At 49.9% G+C, this 17,691-nt stretch overlaps 2 protein-coding genes across 2 annotated transcripts in view; both read left to right on the plus strand.

Moving 5' to 3' along the window:
* LOC104351143 (cystathionine beta-synthase) overlaps nt 1-8,534 on the plus strand; it is a 28,396-nt gene extending 19,862 nt beyond the window's left edge. Inside the window, exons 13-19 of the mRNA XM_086482186.1 lie at nt 256-390; nt 955-1,063; nt 1,794-1,878; nt 4,352-4,453; nt 7,644-7,737; nt 7,809-7,884; nt 8,436-8,534. Of these exons, the coding sequence (XP_086338312.1) occupies nt 256-390; nt 955-1,063; nt 1,794-1,878; nt 4,352-4,453; nt 7,644-7,737; nt 7,809-7,884; nt 8,436-8,534 (700 nt within the window). The remainder of the gene's footprint in view (nt 1-255; nt 391-954; nt 1,064-1,793; nt 1,879-4,351; nt 4,454-7,643; nt 7,738-7,808; nt 7,885-8,435) is intronic.
* A 2,128-nt stretch (nt 8,535-10,662) lies between these two features.
* LOC147416262 (fibulin-2-like) lies at nt 10,663-11,169 on the plus strand. The gene has a single exon (XM_086477447.1). It carries the CDS (start codon nt 10,663-10,665, stop codon nt 11,167-11,169), a length of 507 nt encoding a protein of 168 aa, XP_086333573.1.
* Nucleotides 11,170-17,691: the final 6,522 nt, after the last annotated feature.

Raw genomic sequence — 17,691 nt, forward strand, 5'->3', positions numbered from 1 at the left:
GCCAACTGCTGGCCTCAGCCCTGCCTCTGGAGTTGTATGAACACCGGGCGTAGTGAAAGCTTGGTTTCAACAAGACCTGGTCATGGTGGACTTGTAGCATTACTGCATGGGGAACAGGAGCGGGACAAGCTTTGTAGGCAGGCAGACTATCTCTGCATGGTTGGTGTCATCTCTGCTGGCCTTGCCTCCCTCAGCAAGGCCCACAGCCACACAGCAGAGAGTAACAGCTTGGTGCTGCCATTTGTCTTTCAACAGGTGGTGGAACATCAAGGTGCAGAAACTGAATCTCTCAGCGCCCCTCATTCTCCTCCCAGAAGTCAGCTGTCAAAAGGCAATTGAGATCCTTCAGGAGAAGAGATACGACCAAGCTCCTGTTGTTGCCGAATCAGGGTAACTATTTTTACTTATTACAGAGATGGCCATTCACATGGGAAAAGCAGCCATGATGAAGCTCAAGAGAAAGTCCGATTTACCAATCCAGTGATGGGGCTCTTGCATTGGATTCTGTGATGTGTATTTCAAAAATATCATTTGCCTCCTTGTGAAGATTCATCAAGAAAACTCCCTGTAATGAGCTAGTTAAAGTCAAAGCCAAATCCAGTGCCCACTAGACTTGGAGGAGGTTGAATCGGTGCACAGGCAAAGGGAGGTCAGAGGAGAGGTGAGGGCTGGGTGGGAAACCCACACAAATAAGCAACAGGAGGGCCCACAGGTCTTCCTTCTCCCAGCTGCTAAGTTCTAGACTGCAACACCAGGCTTTAACTACTGTTAAACCAACAGCTAGGTGAGGAGGAGGATCTTCTTCTCCTGCTCAGATGAGGGGAAAGCTGGTGCCTTCTGCTGACGGCAGCAGCAATTTAGTCACTGACTTCAAGGGGAGCAGTTCAGCCCCTATATAAAATGTATGCCCTACCTTGGGTCTGACCTTTTGGAAAACTCCGTGTTACCTTACAGACGTATTTTGGGAACGGTGACTCTCAGCAACACCCTCACCTCGGTGATGGCTGGAAATGTGCAGTTCTCGGACCCTGTTACGAAGGTTATCTATGACCAGTTCTCAAAGGTACCGCTAAGGCTGTGGCTGGTGTCAACCATTGTCCAGGGCTGGGGAGAGGTGCACCACCACCCTGAGGTGTGAGAGGAGCTGGGAAAAGAGGTCAATGAAAAGACAGAGAGCTGAAGGTAGAGAGACGTGGGCAGGGTGATGGACACCGCAAGGAGATGAGAGTAAGGACAGGCACCTGCAAAAATGCTGCTGAGCCTGTGGCATTCAGACATGAGAGCTTTCATACCAGGAGCAAAGCGCATGAATATCCACCCCCAATCTCACATTAGCAGAGGATTTTGTCCAACTGGGCGATCAGCACGCTCTGAAATCAGAGCCCAGTCTTTGCCAGGGCTCAGCAGGGCTGGGGCAACAGGCCATGTCCTGTGGGTGTGCAGGGGTCCGCCTGGGTCGGATGGCCATCAAAGGTCCAGAGATGGTGTGAGGTAAATGGATGGTGTTTTAGGGGAGCTGGAGCCAACACCTCATGCTGGCCCATGGAGGCCCTTTAGGCTGGGAGGGGGAGGCAGCACTGTATTTCAGCTACAGCAAAGCCAGGTTCACAGGTTGCCTGCGTCCCCTCCCATCTCCCAAAAACAACATGGGTATGTGAGGCGCACCCGATTCTGGTCCATCTGAATGCCACCCTGCCCACTCACGGCTACTGTCAGAAGCAGGAGCCAGGCTCTGCACTGCTGTCCTTTAAATGTGAAGTGAAACGTAAAGTACCTCTTTTTGTCCTGTTTAGATTGGCCTGGAGGACAGCCTTGGGAAACTTTCCTGCATCCTGGAGAATGACCATTTTGCTATCGTTGTACACGAGCAAATGCAGTGTAGGTATCTGCAGAAGCACTGCACGGGCTTTGCATGAATGTGTGAAAGGGGAGAGGGAAATTCTTATACTGAGCTTGGCAGGTATAAGCGCAGCTGCTCCACATGCGTGGCCCCTAAGCCTTTGCAGGAAGGATTTCTGTCCCATGACTCTGCAAAGCCCTGGAACTGCCAACCCATTTCCTTTCCTGACACCACAGGGATGAGGGGAGAGGGGGGAAGTCTTAACTACAGGAGCCTGGGACCAGTACACTGCTGGATGTGTGTCCTGTGGGAGCACTTCCCAGATCCTGGCCATGGGAGCTGTGTTGTCCCCCCATGCAGGGGTGATGATGAAGCACCCATCATCTCCATTGCCTCCCCTCAGCTCATGGTTTCCCATGGAAACCCACTTTTGAGGATGGAAAGGTATTCATTATGGGATTTAATTTGGTCCCTCTGACAGCCAAGGTGGACCTCTAGTACTCGTTTAGTCTCTTGACCCTGAATTTAAGTCACTGCCTTGCTGGCTGTGGGCAGCAGAGGAAACAAGGGGGAAGTAAGGGATCTCAGTAGACTCAGTATCCCAAGGGCAAGGTCAAAAGGAGCATTTGGGCACATTAGATAAAGCTTAGGTGGAATGCAGGTGTATAAGTGCAAGGGAAGAAGCTACACAGTTTGCATCCCATTGCTTAAAGACCTTCTGCTGTGCATGACCTGAGGCAGTGCCATCTTCTCTGAACACCCCTGTTCCCAGCTCCCACTTGCCACCCTTGGAGAGGCAGCCAAGAGACGTTCTTATGTCTGTGGGCCCTGGGGGGTCTGGGTAAATTGATATGCTAAGGGAGGTTTCCTGTTAGGTGCCATCAGACACCTACCCTGGAGGTCCAGGGTAAGTTGAGAAAGCTGAAAACAAATGCGTTGGACCATGAGCAAGCCCTGTGACAGGGGCACAGGAGCAGGGAGTCAGGATGCACAATGCACACTGATGCATGCAGTCTGAGGCACCTCTGTATGAGCCTTACCTGGACAACGGCTGGATATAGGCATGCTCTGCCAGTTTGGGAGCACCATTAGACGAGTCCAACAAAGCAGCCATACCAGCAGCTTTGGTTTATTCTCAAACCACTGTACAGCCACCCCCTCCGCGGTGAAGCAAACTGTCTCAGTAGAGTCACGTGCAGTAGGACCACGTCAGCACAAGGGTTGCTGACACATTGATGGCAGCAGGGATCACACCTTATTGCTCCCCTGACCAAAACAGGTATGGTGGCAGGTGCTGTTCTGCAAACCTGACCTAACACACCTTTCCAGCACAATTACACCGTAAAACTTCCAGAAGTACAAATTTGTTCTTATCTCAAGGGAGTTTCTGTGTTTAAAATGTTAGCAACATAAAAAAACAGTCAGAAGACCCATGTTTAGGTCTTCTAAATTAGAGCTGAAGGGTGCAATTATACTGATTTTCTGGGATTACACACTGAACACGCAAGGTGTTCCTGTGGTGAGCAGCATGCAATAGTGCACTGTATGGACTATCAGCAAAGGGCTGCCTGCTGAACTTGGGACCTCTGAAACCCATCGTGCGTAAACATCCCAGCCCCTCTGCTTGTATCTCCGTGGCCTGCTGCCCCAAAGCCCCATCAGCTCTAAAACTAGCTTCCAAGTCCAGCCACGGTCCCACAAAACGTTGCAGACATAAGTCTCTCATTCGAAACTGCCTTTGGTGCACATTTCTGATTCTCTCACCAAAAGTAATGCCAGGCAGAATTTCTTTTCTCAGCTATGTTGTCACAGAATAATGAAAATCTATTTTGTATCACATTTCAGTATAAATTAAATAGTACCTGCAAATTAAATGGTGCCTACCAAAAAATATCAGCCAGCTCTATGTAGTGCCTCTTGCTCTGGTTTTCTTTTCCAGAGCTGCTGTTTTAACGCCATCACAGTTACCTCCTTATCCACAGTTACCCCCTTATTTATTACTTTCTTCCCACACCTTTGGAGCCTGCATTTTATCTTGTGTTTGGGCTCTGGTGGCTAATTTTATTTTTATTTAAGAAAATGTTTCTCAGATAGTTAAAGCAGTTGTTGTGATGCTGTTTTATTAATGGTGATGTAGGACATTATGAGAACAGAGCGGAAAGTGTCTCACTGCTGCTCTTAAAGAGTCTTATTAGTTTGGCCTGAAAAGTTTTGTGATAGAAGCAGGACTGGAACAGAGGTTGGGTAAAAACAAATGGGAAATTAAGTTTCCTGCTCTGGTAAAGGGTTCATTATTTGCAGCTAAAGCCTCCCTGACGTGATTCCAGTAACCCGACCGAGGCTGCATCAGTCATTTCTGTTGAGGCAGAGCAGAGACAGCTGCTGTCCCTGTTAAATTTTTCTCTTAATAAACAAATAGCAGCCTCTGCAGAGCTGTGGGGGTTTTTTTCTTCTTTTTGCTTTTTTTTTTTTTTTCTTTTCCCACTAAACTGGCGTTTTCTCTGCTTACAGTCAATGGAAATGGCAGTTCCTTCATGAAGCAGATGGTGTTTGGTGTAGTCACAGCGATGGACCTCCTCACCTTTGTCAGCAAAAATGACAAGCAGCAGCACAGCAGCTTGGCTGCACCCACCTCCGCTCCGACAGCAGGGCCAGCTGCCCCCCCGGAGCCTGAAGCACCCGGCCGAGGGTGCTTTCTGGTCTAACCCAGCTGATAGTTTCTCAAAATGACTAGGTGAAAAATTGTAATGTAATAACCATTTGTTTGCTAAATGCCACCCAGAATGTCACTAAAGAGAAGATAACTAAAGAAATTGCGTTTAATAGCCATGTGTGGTTACACGGAGCTTCCCAGGGCTGGAGAGGTAATGTGGCCGGTAGGGAGGGGAAGGCTGTTATTGCCCAGGTTTTAGCAGGTGGGGGTTTGGGGTGTTCGTTAGCAGTAGGTACCTATGCACTGCCCATGGTGTAGCTGCTGTGGGTCGCCCCGATCCCACTGGGGCTGGAGCCTGTCTCCACCATGAGAAGCTCCAACCTTTTTGAGGGCTGGGGGCAAGCCACATCACGGATGCACCCTCCTGCCCCTCTCCACCTCTTGCAGGGGGGGCTGCAGGCACCCCACAGGAGACCACCCCTCCATCTCACCCCCAGCTCCATTTGGGGGGCCAAGGAGGCTGCTTCTTCCTCCCCTCCCCAGGGGCTCATGGGAGAGGCAGAGCCCTGGAGGAGCGATGAGGAGGGGAGGGGGTGGGGCATGGCACCCTGGTATGTGAAAGGTGGGGAGCTGGACAGGCACAGGCATGAGGGACAGGAAGGGACAGCGGAGGGCTGTGAGGGGCAAGGGGGATGAGGTGCTGGGCTGGTGGGGAACAATAGCTCCAGTAGCGGCGACTGGCCATTGGAAAGCACCTTCCTCAGCCCTAGGGGAGCTGGTGGGACCGGCTGTCTCGTGCACAGTCCCACGGGAGTAGGCAGTGAACCGAACCTCTTCAAGAAGTAAAGGCTCATTCTCATGATACAGGAACTGGGATATCGGATATGGCTTCATCCCCATGTCCTGTGACAGTCATCTCATGAATATGCATCCTGAGAGCTCTTTATTGGGGGGTAGAGAGGAAGGAGAGGTTGATCTTAATTTTGCTGTCAGAGTATTATATTCCGGGAACTGAAAATGAAGGTCAGAACAGCCATTTGCCATGGCTGCAAAAAACATAAATGAAAGCAAATGTGAAAGGAGAGCTGTGGGACCAACCTGAAACACCGTTGAAACTCAGTTTGCAGGAGTTGCTCTCAAAAGATGTGAGGAACTTTGCAATCTTTCCGTAAGTCTTGGGAGCTGCTCCAAGGTGGCAACAACCAATTTATATTTTGGCTTGCTGCTAAGTGGCTAGTCAGTACTTTCAATCTAATCTAGATTGTACAAGACTTTTATTAAATTATAGAATGTTGACGTATTTATATTTAGGAAGAGTGTCTCTGCTGTCATGTTTCCTGAGTGACACAAGCCATACCAGATCTTCTGTGAATTTTTGCTTGAGTAATAACCATTTTTGTCTAAAAAGTAAAAACCAATTAGCTCAACCTTCTTGTACTGTATTTATTTTAGTAACTCTGTTGCAAACTGAAGGGTATTAGTCCACGCATGTATTCCAAACTCACATGAATAAGACTTAAAGTGCCCCAGAACTCCATGAAGCCCAGAACCGAGTCTGAATCTGGATCCCTTTGAAACCTGGGGCATGCCAGACCCTTCCTGATGCCCCTAACTGCAGTATGTCCTCCTGTGCAGCAGACATGGCTGCAAGAGAAGGAGCGGAGATTTGCCTCCACACAACAGCCAGTGACTGGCACACCTCTCTTTGCAGGGAGCTCCACTTCACTGGGAGTTGGGACCCTCCCCTCCAACCCTCAGATCCCCCACCTCCTATGCAAGAACCCCAATGGGAGAGCTCTTGTCCCAAAGGCAGCTCACCAGTTTTAAGGTCAGGCATTGAGACAGCTCCTTGGGCTGCTACAGAGACATGGGCACCTTCAAAGGGGTGACTTGCCCATGCCTGGAGACTGCTGCCACCCTTCCCCAGAGAGACCTCTTCTACGTGTGCATGGAAGTAAGTCCCTGCATGCAGGGCAGATCTCTCCCAGGGGGTTAGGGAAGCTTTAGGATGCCTGGGTCACACCCAAGACCTTCAAAGTAGGAATGAGAGCTCCAGGCTGCTGCTGCATGTGTGTGTGCGTGTGCAAACAAGAGCTTAAGACAGCTCCTCTTTTGCTCTAGCAGTGCCCAAGGCTGTGGGGACAAACCATGTCCTCTCAGAAACCGCGCATGTTGATGCGAAAGATGTTCTGTTACTGTGAGTTTGGACAGAAACAAATACATTATTTGACACATTTGAACTGAATGCCTGCAGAGCAGGCTGCTGCCTGGCACGCTGAGCCTGTGGGGCTGTGCACTCTCCTGGGCATGAAAAATGTGGCAGCTCTCAGAAAAACCAACCAGATGACAGGCTGACGGCACGTAACCACTGCCCAGAATTCTGGTGCCCTGAAGTTCCTCTCAGTCCACATGGCCCCTACACCTACGTCTGAACCCCAGTGCTCCCAGCAGCAGCAGCACCAGTGCTGTGGGGCTGTAGCTGCCAGCTGTAGGCAGGCTATGGGGCAGGCAGCTGCACTTCAGCAGAGGGTGAAGTAACTGCTGTGTTAACTACGAATATTTACAAGGGCTTCTGTATGTTAACTATGAGTGTGGGAACTAATAAAGTTGGGTGCAAGCTCCAGACATTTTGGGATTGCTTCACCTGGGCTGTGCTCCAAGGGCCCCCTGCCCATGGGGGCATTGCCCTGGCCAGGGATGTCAGTGTTGCATCTGCTGTAGTTTGCCACAGACCGTGACCTTGAGGGTGCAAATGGGCCCTGCAGCACACACTCAGGGCAGACCCCCACCCCGCCAGCCCCTGGGGTGTTGGGTTGGGTGTATGGGGTGGTGAGAGGGACCGGCTGCTGCTGTCCTGCCTGCCACATCTCCAGAGAGGAAATGGCCTCAGCAAACAGGGGAGGAGGTTTCATTTGCCTTGTCTGCAGAAATCCCCACAGGACCTGTAAACAGGCGCCCGCACACAGCATCAGTGGCAGCAGCGCGACCAACAGCCAAGTGTTTCACCCACTGTCCCTTCTCCCCACGTCCTCAGGGCTGCATTGACAACCCCCTTCAGATAACTGGTCTTTCAACTTCATTTTGCTTCATGCACTGCCGAGGCCCTGTCAGTATTTTATGTCTCTAGTGAGAGGTGGCCGCCCAGCTCAGCGCAGCCCAGCGCTCTCAGGCTCTGTGGGCATGGGGGTTCCATGCATCTGCCAGAGGAACGGGATTTTCAGGCTGGAGGAGCCATGAGAGGGTGGTGGGAGGAGGGCGAGCGCCGGGCAGCATCCCATCCCTCTGCCCTGAGTGTGGTGCCCAGCTCTGGTGCAGGAGACGGACCCTGGTCCTGCAGCACCGGCCCACGCTCTTCTCCAAACAGCGCCTGCTCCGAGGGGTGTGCGATTGTGTGCGTGGGGGAGTATGTGCTCCTGAAACTCTTGCTGCTCTCCACCATCCCATCTGCTGCGAGATACCTTTGCTTTTCATCCCATTGCTCTGCCAGGTTGGGGGGCACATTTCCAATGAGCTCATTAGTACATCAGGCTAAGACTTTTTCTTAGCAGGGAGCAAACGGCCCTGGAGGAGCTTGGGCTGCCTATGCCAGTCAGGGCACACGGGTTACGCCTGCACGTGAAACTCATGTGAACCTCCTCCACTGAGATACATGGCCTTAGCTCCCTGCAGCTTAATCCAGAGGAGAACACCCATGCAGGGCCTGAAACACTTCAAATGGTGTGTGTCAAGCATGCAGCATGGGAGGGCTGCCCTGCCCCAGGAAGCTGCATGGAGACAAGGATAAAACATGTGCCCCGAGAAGGTCTATGCCCACCTTGAGCTCCTGGGGGGAAGCATTGTGGGGTGCATCACCCAGACCTGGCTGCCCTCCACCCGTGCTGCCTCACTAGAGCTTTTAAATCATTTTGCTTTCCCTCTGGACACTGGCATCTGTGCCCCCAGCAGTCTGAGAAGTGCAAGGGGATGCTGACGCTTCAGAAACCCTGGCTGAAGTCTGCAAAGAGGGGTGTGGGGAGAGATGACAGACCAGCAGACGACTGAGAGGTGCTGGATTAGTTTGCGGTCAGACTGACTAAACCAACACCACTAGCAAGATAAACATCTTGTTAGCCCTGCCCAGCTACGGAGGAGGCTTCCCCGCCTTCTCTGTCTCCCCCCCACCAGTGTTTCATTGTGGAGCCACCACCGGCAGCACATAAATAGAGGGCCTGGGTGGGCTGCAGGGCGGAGACCAGAGACGCTGCTCAGGGTCCCGCACGGCACACCAACGCTCGTCCCGCCTGCCCGGCCACCCCGCAGGTAACCAGCACCGCACGGTGCCTCATGGCACGGCTGCGGCCGGGACCCATGGGGACATGGAGTGGGGCAGGAGGGAAGCCCGCAGCCTTATTTTCCAAAACTAAGGGGAAGGATGAGTATTTTCACCAGGAAAAGTGGCCTGGCTTGAGCAGGAGGCTATTCCTGCTGCTCAACAACAATCTCAATATTGTGGTTTTGCTGGAAATGGGCTCTGTTGAAGAAGCCCGATTTCATTGCTAGGAGGGGTCAGAGGTTCTGGTGGTGAATGGGACTGCCAGGGCTGGGCGGAGGTCTGGGTGTGCAAAACTTTTGACTTAACGGTGTCTGATGGAGGTGCCCTGCTCTGTCTGTGTGTGAAGCCCAGAAGAACCGGGTGGCTGAATCCAGGATCAGCTGGGAGGGAGCTCTCAGCCTGGGGCTGTGGAAGGGAGGTGCTCACCAAGCAGCAGGCCTTTCCACGGGGAACAGGTCTGTGCTCTGTGCTGCTCAGCACAGGGATCAGTCCATTGGGAATGGTGATAAAGTAACCAGTAGATTAAAATGTGTGGGTGAAATGAAGGGCCAGAACAGTACAGCAAGGATAAAATTACTGTACCAGTAACTTAAACAAGCAAGAATTTGCTTTAAAAACTGGAAAGCTTCAAAGTCTTTCTTTTTTCAAACTGAAGATGGATGGAGTTCATGCTTTCAAGTTTCTTATTTGTAGTTAGGCAATTTGAAAGTGATTTTGTTTAAAGAAACTGCAATTGCAAGCAGTTGCATGCCTGCAAACGTAGGCAACTGAGGCTATAAAATACGCATCATGAAGGCAATGATATAACTGTAATCAAAGGTGGCATTGGGGCAACCAGAGAAGAGACCCAGCCTGGAAGGACTCAGTGCAGGAGGGAAGCAAGTGTGTTTAATACAGCAGGATGTAAAGTCACTCAGGCAGAGGGAAGGGATCTGAAACGCTGCCCTTAAAGAAATGTAACGTCTTGAAAAGCTGGGAGTCTGAAAAAAAGTGTCCTCAGCCTTAAAATGGAGGAGGGAGAGAGCATGAGCTGTGAGGCGGTGCTGTGCATCCTAGGAGGTGTAAATGGAAGATGGAGCAGGCACGGGGAGGGGGTTTCGCACCCATGAATTACTCCGTTTGAAAACAGACTGGCTGAAAAAGAGGCAAAGAGCAGAGTGAGTCACACAGGAGTGCCCGATAGCTGAAATATCTTCCTTACAAAGCCAAGGCTTCACAAATCGAAACAAGAAGGAGGTGACCTCCTTGGCCTCCTGTGAGGGAGTGAGGTGGCTGGAAAAGACAGGCAGCGAGCTGCCAGGTGGCCAGCGGCGGAGTGTGAGGGGCTGGGAGCTGACACCCAGACCTAGTCCATGGAGAAGCAGGGTCCCCATCACAGCAGTGGCTGCGGCATGAGCTACCAAAGCAGACAGTGCTTCTCTAAGCCCTTCATGTGTCCAAGCCCAAATGCCTCCCAGGAACAATTATTCACTGAAATGTAAATTATTAGCATCAATATAGGGGTGAACGAGTGCCATTTGCTGCCAGGGCAACCGTGCCAAAGCTCAGTGTGTGCTGCAACGTGGACCTTACTAACCTGGTGCCCATGTTGCAGCCATCTGAACACCTGGTAGGTGGAGGACGTGTCGGTCAAGCCAGGATGAGCTTTTGGACACAAGACTTTATGTTTTAGAGCAAACCACCCTGATCCCAACAAGCTGCAGATGACCAAATCTACGGCTAATGGGCATGTCAGGGAGAGGTGCCTGCGTCCTTTGAATCACTTTGAATCTCAGGCGGGGTCCAGACCTTGGGGGTTTGGTGTCCCCACGCCCAGTGTGACGCCTGTGCCTATCTCCCCCTTTTCCTCCCTAGAACATGGCTCTCGCCGGTGCCCTTCACCTGTCGCTCGCCTGCCTCCTGCTCTGTGGTGCATCCCCGAAACCCACGTGTGACCCCAGCGCCTGCACCCCATGCTCTGAGAGGGACGTGGAGGGACCAACCACCACCGCCACCAGGGGCTGCTGCCCTCCCTGCCCCCCACCCTGTGCCTGTCCCCCCTACCTGGAGAGCGACTGCGAGATGCAAGGCTTCGCCAGCGGCCACGTCCCCTCCGGCCGCTCTTTCTACATCGACTTTGCCCGCAAGCTGTGCACCTGCCACCCCAGCGGGGACATCACCTGCGCCCCGCTGTGCCCCCGCCTGCCCCCCACCTGCCAGGCCGTGGGCAGCCCCGTGGCCGACGGCTGTCCCCGCTGCGTCTGCTACGACGAGGAGGAGATGGCGGTGCCCGCCGGCACCGTCACCGCCCGGGGAGCCCAAATTTGCACCTGCCCCATCCATGGGGGCCGGTTGCAGTGCAGTGGCAGAGAGAGCAAGGAGTGAACCTCTCCTCTCTGCCGGCTGAGGGCAGGAGGACAGGGGAGCCTCTCTGGCAGCGGAAGGCTTTCTGCACTGTGGGGCATCCTCCCTGAAAAGCGTTAAGTGCTTCAAATTGTCGGACTTGGCGATGAATACGGCCGTGCCACAGAGCGCTGGAGAGATGCTGCATTGTATGTCATTTATACGCCAGGGCAAAGCATCTATAGCGGGTGAGCTTTCTTTGTTGTAAGGTTTGTTCCATGGCGGTGGGCTATGAAAGGTTACCTTGCTGCTCATATGTACCTGAAACAATTCAGTTATTTATTTATTTGTAAGATGGTTGGGCATTTGTACGCATTTATGTTTATATAGTCAGTTTATATAGCTCGCTGGATAGACTTCCTCCTGGGAGCCAGGTTTTCTCTTCCTGTAACTCTGTCAAATTCAAAGTGGTGGGACTAAAATCAGAAGATTGGCTGACATCCTCCTTTCTAGGCTTTTTTTGAGGTGGGAGGAGTAGATGGGTTAGCACGTGGCTGTGTTCTTAGGAGGAGGCAAACCCCTCTTGTGCCTCCATCCTCCAGAGCAAAGCCTTGAAGACTCATCTAAGGATGTTGGCAGTCCAAGGTCAATCTTTCACAGCCACCTCGATGAATCAGTTACGCAGAGCTGACTTTGTTGTCGGTCCCTGCTGTGTCCTGGTTCAGTAGGAATACCCCAAACTGCATGTCAGTGACTGTGTCCTCCTCGCTCTTGCTCTCCCCTTACCACTGCTGGAGACATAGGATATGGCAGAACTGCATCTTCTGAACGCTTTTACATATACACATATATAGATGTACAGGGAGACTGTAATAAAAAAGACAGCTTCATCAGGCTGAGATGTTAACAAGTGTTAATTATGTTCCTTCAAGGTGTTTAATAAAATAAATTTTACCAATAAACTATTGAAAACTTTACTGATGAGCACTCATATACTTTCCTCATGCGTTATTTGGCGTTACTTGGGCCAGGCAAGCATCTCTCTGGCCACCTTGACTCCGGGTATACCCAGAAACCTTAAACATTTCACCCAGCTTCTTTTCATATTCCTCTCTACTGCTCTGTTGGATTTTATTCAGCTGCAAAAAAAACGGTGAGTGGATGAGATTCAGGCAAAGGGTTAGAGAAAGATTGGAGGAAGCAGGTGAATTTGCTTTTCAAGATTAAACAAGGGTCCCCATTGACTGGAGCTGTCAGAGGCTGACCCTGCCCAGGGCTCTGGTCAGCCTTGGCCAGAGACGTGAGAGCTCAGCACGTCTGAAAAACCACCGCACCTCAAAGCTGAGCCTGGGGAATAAAGGCACCAGAGTGACTACACTGTCCCCCTCGGCACAGCCACCCCACCGACGGCCCTCCGCTGGTAGCTGCAAGGTGGGAGTGGGATGGGACTTTTCTTGAGGCTGGAGGGCTCTTGGAGACTAAGTGGGTCCCACTCGTTCAGGACCTTGCACTGGGCAGTTTGAGAACACAGGAAGGGGACGTGCTGGGGACAAAAGGGGATGCGTTTTGCGTGGAGCTGGAGCAGCCGGGATACCTCCTTGCCCTGGTCCTGCACTGGCTGCTGCAGGGACAGGGGAGCAAGGGAGGAGAAGGCCACCTTTAATGGTGAAGGAGTCCCCCCCAGGCGCCTGACCCACACGTGGCAAGCTCCCCATCCTGTCCCCGCTGGCAGGACGACCCTTGCGGCCACCACCCACCCCACAGAGCCGACGTGCTCAGCAGTTTTGCTGCCTGCCTGCGTGATCTGCAGCAAACCGCAGTAAACCTGAGGGTTGGTCTGGGTGAGGAAGAGCACTCACTGCAAACTGAGACGTGACAGGGCCTCGCAAGAGCCACCACGCGCTCCCACTCAACGTGGAAAACCACAGGAGGCATCAAGTCGAGTCACCTTCGGGCAGTCAGCAATTTCTGCAGTGCTTGCTTTGCAGTTCAGAGTTGAGAAACTCGTCACTTGCAACAAGCACCAAGGTTAGGAAACAACACCTCTTGCCTCCCCCCGGTTTTCTGAGGTAGGTGTTAACCAGAAATGGTAGACGGAGGCTCCAGATGTAACATTGAGCGTGTGACAGTGAACACACACCTCTTCCACCAGGGATTTTACTGCAGCCGAGCCGGGGGGAGGGGGGCAGAAATTGCCGTCCCTGAGCAGCGAGGGTGCCCACGCCTCTGCGTGCTCTGGGTCCAGCCGGCTGCCAGGGCTCCCCAGCTCCAGCACAAGGTGAGTCCCCAGCCTCATGCACATCCCTGCCCCATTCCCAGAGGATGTCTTCTTGTCATGGGGAAAGGGCTTTTGCCCAGTGTCCCTTCCCCCTCCACTGTTCTCCATTTGGTTGCAAAAATCTCTCAGTTTTTAATAAGGTTAAAGCTCACTGCCACCTTACAGACCAGACACAAGACATCTGCTGCTGCTGCTGAAGCCAGCAGTGCAAGAAATTCCTCCCATTACCAAGGTTTTTAATTACATGCTGTGCAGGTATTTACAAATAGGTGAACGCATTCACATCCTGCGTACCCTTGCAGTCCATGGGGTTACCTCTTGTTCATGTCCGCCAAGCATTTCAGGAAATCAGTTTGCAAGCGTAGCGATCGGTTTTGCAAGAGTAGTGATTGTTCGGGGTGAGTCATGAGTGATTTGGGCAGACTCCTTGCCGCCTGGGGAGGGTGGTGGTCAGCTGAGGCGGTTTATTCTTTGTCACACACCTTATCTGTCACACCGCTTCCCCCCCCCCCCCCCCCCCCTTGTGCAATTGATAACCTTTGAACAAGAAAGAACGACTGACAGACAGCAATCCCTGAATAATATTGGTTTTGTGTGAATGCTCTTTATACAGGGTCAGTATGGGAACAATGAGGAGTTATTCTTCAAATATCTGCGCAAAAAGTCCCCACTGGCTTCTCTGCAAGCTGCCTGCTGGAGGTGGTGAACACCTTCCCTCTGCCATCATCTCTGATTTGAGGATAGCTTGCATCTCTAGCCTCTGCCTGGAAGTCTTGCAGGATCTGTCTGCATTTCATTGCATTGAAACAAGTAGCCGCATTAAGCTACTTTTCCCACGAACAGCTGCACCAGCACAGGGAGAAAACAAAAAGAAAAACTGTTCAAAGATGACACACCATTCAGTTGGCAGAATTTATTCACTTATTTTTAACGTCTTGTTTTTTTAGCATGCTTTATTTGAATGGGTGTTGTCCTGGGTTCTCCAATATTAATCACCCACGTGCTTTTCTACATTCTGGACACGGTACTGCTGGTATTGTTATTTATATCTTTCCAGGTCAGATTTTCCCCACGGTGGTCTGGACATCAGCATAGTTTTATGGTTACCCATTTGCACGGTCACTGTAATTTTGCATCACAGCCAGGCACGTGTTTGCAGGTAAGGAGCCGTACATGTTTCTTAAGTGCAAAGCAGCATACAGACTCTCGTGCAGCCCTAAGCTAGCCCTGAAAATTGAGTCAAAAGCTGAAATTTGCAACTCCTAAAAAGAATTGATTTTACATACAGTGCAATCAAATTGGGGTGGTGGTGGTTTTGTTTGTGTTCTTCAGCGTCCGGTAACTCTGCAAAAGATCATTACTGCTGCTTAGTTATTTGTGGAACTGACAGGGCCTTTCTTCACTGTATCACAGTGATTTAAAAGAACCATCAGTCCTTTTAACATGCCCTTGCAGTTCCTGCCTCATGAGGCTGTAAAATATTAAGGTAAAATATGGAGGGAAAGCCCATTAGATGTCCCCTTTCAGCACAACTGTACCCAGCACCAAGAAGTTGAAGTGTTTGCCCAAGTCCTTCCACCTTTCCTAACACCCTGCCAGAAGAAGTGAATTCCGCCTGGATGGCTCACCAAACAGCTTTAGCACCCCTGCTGCTCTGCTCCCCCAGCCTCTGTAAAGCCTGGATGCAGGGGGAAGGCTGCCTGTCATTTTGTCTAGGTATGATGCTTTTAAATTACCAGAAACCCTCATCTTGAAGCAGGTTTGGCACTTGCAACTTCTGATCCGGATGAGAACATTACAGAGCTTTCCTCAAGGATCGCCTCACGTACCCACTCAGTGTTGGTAATGGAGTGACCACATGCCCCTAGAAATACTTTTCCTTTAAAATTTGGGGGCAGGGAGAGAGGTAAAATTTGGCACTTTATCTTTTGAATGTGTTCCTTACAGGAAATTCTAAGAGTATATTTGCCTGACTTGCCTGCTGGCGTAGCACCGATGCAACATGCTAACCAGCAAACGGCACAAGGATGAGAACTAAACTCGCACACACAAATGTGACTGGGTCAACACAACAAGAAAAATATTATGAAGCAAAATGTATGACCTACAGCAGGACACGGAGCTGAAGTAGATTTTTAAAATGCATCTTCTTCCCGTGTCCCTTTGGTTTAATATCACAGTGAAAAATCATGGAGATATTTTAGAAGAAACTGCGAAAAATATTGCATAGTAATAAGAGAAGTCCTGATGGCCAGGTGTTCCCCGTGTTACAACTAACAGCCTTTCCTTCCTCTGGGCGGTTGGGCGGGGGGGGGCCAAAAACATAGATTTGGTATCTGTTGTCTGGGAAGAGCAGAGGAGCTGACACTTCGGTTGCCTTAGTCAAAATTACAGAACAGCAAGCAAGGGGCTGCATAAAAAGAGGGATTTGCTGGTAAAGAGTTTCAGGGCAAACTCTATATATGCACACTTGATGTGGTATATATTTTACTTTTGAAATTTAAAACTGAAATGGGTATTTCTGAACATTTTTAAAGTGTAATTTCTTTAAGTTAAGGATTTGCACTATGTAGTAGGAAGGTTTTTTGCATGTTTCCCTAATAAGTGCGTATTTTGTGACGCAGATAGAAAAATATGCATATTTTTATGCCTAAGACCTTTAACTGGAGCAAACACAAACATTATAAAAAAGCATGTACGTGACAAAAATGACACACATTCATTTGGGAAAAGAATGTACAAACTGTTCTAGATCTAAAGTTATTTATCTTTAAGCTTGTGCATCTACGCTAAAAACAGCTTATTTTTAGTTATCTGTGCAATACTGCATTCATAGTAGCACCCACAACTCAGTTCTGTTGGGCTTTTTCCAGCAAAGCTGGCTTTGAATCTTGGAGTGATTTGTGAGTCATTATTCAACACTATTCATAGTTGAAAAGCTCAAGAGACACAGAAGTTTAGAGCATGTAATCAAGGATTAATTGTTGCCAGCTTTCAAAGAAAGGAAGGAAGCAGAAAAAAAACCACAACAGGAATAGAAAAACAGTTCTTTGAAAGCAGGATGGAGGATCTTAGAGTAAAATTATTATTTTTGTAGCTGCTTAAAGTGTGACTGCATTTACAAGTGAGTCAGGAGTATCGCTTCCCCCAGCAAACTGAAAAGCTGAAAAGGCAGTGCGGGTATTATCTATCAACTGCCAACCCAGTTCCTCAAAATCTCTCTGAGTTTCATTTGAGGATGCTTCTTAACGTTTTCAAGAGCTTTCAGGTCTCAGTCCAGCTGTAGTACTGAGTTAAGAAAGTTAATCAGAATCAGCTGTGCAAAACAGTCCTTTTGTGAATTTAAAAAAAAAAAAAAAAAAAAAAAAAAAGAAAAATCACCCTCTTGTTCCAAGATAAAAACACAGTGAGGCACTAGTAACAAATATTCTCTTTCTCCTTCCTGGCCTTAATTTGGCTCTCACCGATGGAACCATATATACTCCTAAGTATCTTAGGAAAATCAGTACCCGCGCAGTAATTGATTTTGCATATACAATCGCACATAATAAATACTTATGTCCCCTTGTCTGTCCTGTGTGCCAGCCTCGGCTGAAAGGAAGTGGTCTACAACTTAAAGCCCAAATAAGGTTATAAACCGAGCTATGCAGAAATGCGTAGTGAACATCATTTGATGAACACGAAGACATTAAGGAGAGTCTCTGCGGTTTGTAGCTCTCAGTGAAAGGCTGCGGGTGGGGGGCGGGGGGAACAGCAAAAATGGCATGTTACCCCGTCACTAGTTAAGTATGATCTGCCTGTTTTTCATCACTATTAAAAATGTTTGGATCTTAACAAAAATGTCTCTAAACTAAATTTGATTACCACATTCACAAGTCGTGAATATACACCGGTTTATATTTAGGATTCAGTGATCAACTTAACAAAAAGCGCGGTAGGAATAATGGCAGGAGCAGGTCCAAGGGCCTCATCTTCTGACTCATGCTCGTCGTGGCACGCAAAAGTCCGAAGACCAACACAGAAGATAAATATCCGTTGAAGATTTTCCCCTATTACTTCATAAGCTCTAGATCACATCTCAGTTGCATCAGGAAGACAAAAAACCAAACCTGACCTACGAAGGTCACGTTGCTTTCAGATTTTAGTAGGGTATCTAAATGGTGGTTTGTCATTTTGTTCTTTAAATACGCCACAGGCTTAATCCTGCGCACCTTGCACTCTGAACTTGCATGAATTTAAATATGGATTTTAAGTAAATAATACAGCACCTAATATGCGTCCCAGCC

The sequence above is a fragment of the Leptosomus discolor genome, chromosome 1, assembly GCF_034619465.1.
Source record: "Leptosomus discolor isolate bLepDis1 chromosome 1, bLepDis1.hap2, whole genome shotgun sequence".
In the NCBI taxonomy this organism is placed as follows: domain Eukaryota; kingdom Metazoa; phylum Chordata; class Aves; order Leptosomiformes; family Leptosomidae; genus Leptosomus; species Leptosomus discolor.